This window comes from Orycteropus afer, unplaced genomic scaffold (assembly GCF_000298275.1).
Source record: "Orycteropus afer afer isolate SDZICR_OR568_19922 unplaced genomic scaffold, OryAfe1.0 scaffold00332, whole genome shotgun sequence".
NCBI classification, from domain to species: Eukaryota; Metazoa; Chordata; class Mammalia; order Tubulidentata; family Orycteropodidae; genus Orycteropus; species Orycteropus afer.
Window position 1 is genome coordinate 3,160,087 of NW_006921919.1, and position 6,000 is coordinate 3,166,086.

General features: G+C 37.1%; 1 protein-coding gene across 1 annotated transcript in view; it reads right to left on the reverse strand.

The window, feature by feature from the left end:
- PDE5A (phosphodiesterase 5A) overlaps nucleotides 1-6,000 on the reverse strand; it is a 191,656-nt gene that overhangs the window by 64,485 nt on the left and 121,171 nt on the right. Inside the window, exons 10-11 of the mRNA XM_007952375.2 lie at nucleotides 3,579-3,754; nucleotides 1,065-1,124 (exon numbers count right to left, since the gene is read on the reverse strand). Of these exons, the coding sequence (XP_007950566.1) occupies nucleotides 1,065-1,124; nucleotides 3,579-3,754 (236 nt within the window). The remainder of the gene's footprint in view (nucleotides 1-1,064; nucleotides 1,125-3,578; nucleotides 3,755-6,000) is intronic.

Below are 6,000 nucleotides of genomic sequence, written 5' to 3' on the forward strand. Positions count from 1 at the left end.
TGGGCTTAGAAGGATAACAGTACAAGTTCGCTTCCTGACTCTCCCACTTACTGGCAATGTGACGGTGAGCAAGTAATTTGGCTTCTCTAGGCTTCATTGTGGTCTTTATAATACAGTTGTATAGTTTACATGAGAAAATTTAAGGGCTTAATTTATGGCACACTATCATGATTATGACAATGACATCACTATCAGTTGCTGTTAAGTCAAGTCTGATTCATGGCAACCTCATACGTGTCAGAGTAGAACTATGCTCCATAGGATTTTCAATGGCTGATTTTTTAGAAGTAGGTCACCAGCTTTTCTTCTGAGGCACCTCTGGGTAGACTCAAACCACCGATCTTCTTGTTAGAGCTGAGTGTGTAACTGTATGTTATCATGCAAGGATCTCCGACAGTGACACAGACACAGAATGTCAATCATCTGATCACAGCCTTCTTGTTCCTTACACAGCTCCAGTCACAACTCATATAGCCCATATCTATGCCATCTCAAATAAATTTAAACTTAGAAAGCTAGTCTTGGTTATAAATGTGTAAGTACCTTAAATTTTCATTAATCCCCACCAAGACCTACTTACATATCAATGTGTTCTTCTCCCACCATATACTCACTGAGAATGCAATGAGAAATCAGGAACTGACCTTATTTGAACCCAATATCAAATATCCTCTTTGGTGAAGTCCATAACCATATGGTCCAGAAACTAAAATTACTCAATTCTTGATAATACAAACTAGATTATCAGTGACAAACCATAAAAGTTTTGTTGTCATTACCCTAGCCACACAACCATCTTTCAGCCATTGTCCCTGTTTTCCCAGGAATTGAAAATGTCAATATAAGTTCTAATTTTTGCTTTGTATTATCAATGATGTTGTACCTCTACAAATAAGAGCTGATTAAACATTTTTACGTTTAAAAAGTGTCCATCTCAATATTTACCAAATTTGATTAAATCTCTAGGAGACCATTACTAGTAGAAGCAGACAGCCTGAACAAAACATATTTACCTATTAATTAGATGCCTGCAGTTAGCAATTTTTAAAAAGAAGGAGAATTACCGCTAAAGACTGTAGCTCTCTTGTTTCTTCCTCTGCAGCAGAAGCATGATAAGACAGAACCTTTAGGGGAAGAAAAGGAGTACAGGTTACACAAGAAAAGACCATCAAATGGGGACTGGAATTCTAAGCTTGGAATTCTGCTGAAACTTCTGGTAGAGATAACTAGATTCTTCAGAATCCCCAAACCTTGGTTGCTATTTTCTTTAACAAGCAAGAAAATCCCAGACTTAGATTCAATTGCTTGTTTCAGAACACAAAAAGTTATATTCCTGATGTTCAAAAAAACCTCTAGTAATTTTATTCTGATGTTGTTGATATAGCAAATACATTACTTATATACCACAGGAGAAATAACTATTAGCTTAAACTTGGTAGAAATTTTATTTTGAATTGTTTTTTAAACCAACCAAATAGGCAAAAGAAAAAAAATAATGACTTTAATTATTTTTGCTTGTGTACAAAAACTGTTTGCATAAACTGACATTTTAATGTTGACATTTGGGAAAAAAGTAGTCTAGAAGAGGCTCTTACATGACACTTGTAGCCACTGTAGAATTCATAAAGAAAAACTACCTGGCTGGCACATAACTTTATCGATTCAGGGGTCACACTACACTCACAGTATTCAAGAGCTGAGAAGATAGTAGTTCATCTACAAGTTTATCAGTTAACAGTTTGAGGGTACTGAAGCGAAGGGATTGTAATGACTTGGCCTTGGGCTCACATATTAGTATGTGTATAGGATTAGAATACGGAGCAAGCATTTGATAAACCAGTTGCAGTAATGATGATTCAGAATGATTCAGACTCATGGCAAACCCATGTGTGTTACAGTAGAACTGTGCTCCATAGGGTTTTTAGTGTCTGATTGTTTGGAAAGTAGATCACCAGGCTTGTTTTCCAAGGTACCTCTGGGTGGACTCAAACTTACAACTATTCTGCTAGCAGCTAAATGTGTTAATCATTTGCACCACCCAGGGTCACAGCTCTGGTGGTGTAGTGGATAAGGCACTTGACTGGTAACCAGAAGGCCAGCAGTTCAAGGCCACCAGCTGCTCCGCAGAAGCAAGGTGGGGTGATCTACTTCCATAAACCCAAAAGGAGTCACTATGAGTTGGAGATGACTTGATGGCAGTGAGTTTGGTTTTGAGTTTTAGGGTCAGTCAGTCTCTCTTTCTGTGTATATAAATTTGAAACTGAAATTTTCAAAGATTTACAATTTAAGGTTTTTTACATAATTCTGTATCACACTATTAGTGTTACATATTCAGGATGAGGTGTCTTAGAAAGTAAAGTGAAATTCAAAAGCTATTAGGCAATCTCTCTCTCTATAATGTATACCTTTTCATGTCTTTAAGGTAAGTGTTTATTAACAGTCAAAGGAAAAGTTCTTATAGCCCAGTACTAATTTTCCACTGATCTCAACTAGATCAGAATATACAAATATTCAAATTTATTTTACACTGGTATATGAGTAATTGGGAGCTCTGGTGGCATAGTGCCTAAGGCATTTGACTGCTAGCCAGAAGGCTGGGCAGTTCAAACTCACCAGCCACTCCTTGGAAAGAAGATCGGGCAATCTACTTCCTTAGAGATACCACCATGAAAACCCAAGAAGGGGTTGCTATGAGTCAAATTGACTCGACAGCAGTGAGTTTGGTTTTTTTTTTTTTTTGATATGAGTAATTAAATAGAGACATTTCTATTTTTTGACCTCTATTTCCCAGGTAAGAAATACTGTTATTATACCAAGTGAATATTTTAAAAGCAGTTAGGCAGTTAGCCCCACAAAGGGCTGGCACCTCGTGGGTAGGCTAATCCTACCTGGGAGCGAGCCTGACTCTTAGGTCAGTCCACTTAAGCCAGTGGTTCACTACCTTGCCTACACATTCAGAGTCACTGGGGAGAGCTTTTTAATAATATAATTCTCGGCACCTATCTAATATTTATTGAATCAGAATTTTCAAAAGGATTGATCCATAAATATGTGATATGTATGAATTTCCAACATAAAACTCGTTCATACTACTTTTTATCTAGGAGGTTAAACCATTCTTACTTTACATTGATTTTTTTCCCTCTTCCTCACACCTAATTCTCTAAGAGTGCCTAAGGTTTCTGTTTATTTTGTCTTTTAATGTTTTTTCATAACTGTTTTCATAAAGAGATGGGGAGGACTGGAGAAGGGACAAGTAGACCACAACATTAGTAATCATTTGTGAGAATAGATTATTAAAGCCAACTATTGCTTTCTGAAGAAAAAAAGCAGAGGACTAGAGAAAAAACAGTGTGTGTCTGGTTTGGCCATCTGACCGTCAACAACTTTCTCAAAATCTTTGGGCCTTAAGTTTTCTCAGCTGTTTAAATGAGGATAATATGAATTTGATAATGCATATTACATATTTTTTCCATGAGGACATAATGATATAAAAAATACCATGAATTGTCACAAGGAAAGGTAGAAGCTGTGTGTTTGATTGTAGAGGTCAGGAGGTCCTGTAAGCTTTAGCCTACCTCCAATGTGACCATCTGCTTGGCCATGGCTCTCTCCACAGCTTCATACATCTGTGTGTTCTGGATCCCCAAGCCACAAAAGATGACAAAAGCTTCCAGAAATTGTTCATCATTTCGGTTGAAAGGCTTAACCTTGCCAGTATTCTCCTCCATCTTATTAACAAGTTGGCAAACCCCTATAATGGTCCAAAAAGTTGAGCAAATGTTATTGTTAATTATCAACTTTTAAATTCAACTTTAATACACAGACACACAAAGATGGTCTTATACTTTTCTGTTAGGAATGTTTGTCATCTCAAAATAAGCAAACAAACTCCTACAAACACAAGCTAGAAAAGTAAACAAAATTAATTTGTATGAGAATTATTTTAACATAGGACTAAATGTATGTTGCCCATGTTCTGAAAATCCTAGAGTAGTATTTTCCACCAGACTCTGTTGCAAATTTTAGATCAGCTGAGTCCCCAAAGACAATTTGCCCTTTGGAGACTGACTAGATTTTTGTATGCTTGCCAAGAGAACAATTTTGAGGCACATCACAATTTTGGGACACATGGATTCCTCTTCCTTACTGAGAAACCAGAAATTAAAAATTCAATTACACAAAAAGTAGAATGCAGAAAACTGGCAACTCACATAGACATCTAAAATTTCAACTATGTGTCCAGGACAGTCATATTGGCTGACAACTTTTGATACTGCAAATAAATGACTAATAATGACTATTTACTTAGAAATATAAGCAGACCTATCTTTGAAGAAAATAATAACATCTCAAGTCCCAGCCTTCCTTAGAAAGTCAACATGCAGTCAATAAAAAAGGAAGATTTTTATCCACATTTTAAGAAGTTTTTATTGAACTGGATGCCTCATGGGATTTTGAGTATAAAGGTCTCTGTGGAGTTTGGTGAACCTACCTATCTTTGGGTAAAACAAACAAGTGTTGTTTAAGTTCTTATCATTTCTTTCTCTAAATATATCATAAATGACTTCCATTATGGGTCCACTCTGGGACACACATCGTACTAAATGCTTCATAATACACCTCCCAATTTACACTGTGAGGGAGATTGGGCCATACCTATTTTATAGATAGGAAACTGTGTCTCAGAAAGGTATAAGTCACTTGCTCAAGGCCATTTAGCAAAGTGAGTGTGGGTGTACAATTCAAACCTCATCTCTGTCTGGCCCCAAAAGCTACCTTCTTATTACCACACTCTCCTGCTTTCTGCCACAAATACTGTATGTAGTAAGTCGTATCATATACAAAGTCAGAATCATTTACACATCAAAAGAAAAAGTACAGAACCAAAAATAAAATAAAACCATTTAATAAAAACTGGTATGTGGACTTCTGGTAAGATGGAAGAATAGGCACACAAGCTACACAGACCCTCTTCAACAAAGAAAAGAGAAAACAATTGACAGAGGCACAGAAAATAATCCTGGAGCCCTGAGCTTTGAAAGGAAGTATACAGAAGTGGATTAGGCACCAAACAGTGGAAAAACCTGAATGAAAATGGTGAGTATGAGACAGATGGAGCTGTGGACAGTCAGCTACTCTGATGGGAACAACGGCCTGAATATTTCCAAGTGGTGTTGGGACCTGAGAATTCACCTAAAGATCAGCCCTGGTCGCCAAGGGCTGCAGGGACGACTGCACTGGTGGCCTGTGACTAAGAAGGGAAACAGCAAGGAGGGACACAACCTGAGCTGTGGACTTTTGGCTGTCCAGAGGGTTTTTGATTGTTTACAAGCAGCTGCCATTTTGGATATTTAAAGTGACTAAGGGTGCAGTCATTTTGAATATAACAAGTGGTAGCCATTTTGGATATTTAAAGTGACAGCATTCTCATTCAGATTCCAGGAACCTAAGAATAGGGTCCATTGGCCAAGGACAGCAGGGACATATGGGAGGCTAACAATGGGAAAGGAGACAAATGGTGAGTGTATAAGTGCTGCCAACTAGTGAACAGAGGAACACAGTACCCTAGTTATACAGATAACATCCAAACAAACCAAAGAAAACAAAAATTGTGGTTAAGTCCCTCCAACATAAAATCACCAATTAAATATGAACACAAAAACTTCACAATGTCTCTGAGACAACACAGTCCACACAAAGAAGCAAGATAAAGCAGTAGAAAAAAGGGACCAGGATAAAGACCCAGAACACATCCCTGAGGAAGAAGCAGCATTTGAACTCCCTGATAAGGAATTCAAAAAATTTTTATTGAGGTACGTTAAGCGGATTGAGAGACAGACAAGGAAAACACTGACAAAATTGAGAAAAACACAGAGAAAACTTTAGAACAATTTCGAAAGATAATACAAGAACAAAATGACAAAACAAATGAAAAATTAGAAATGATACAAAAACTACAGATAGAAATCCAGAAGATTAATACTAAATTTTCAGAAA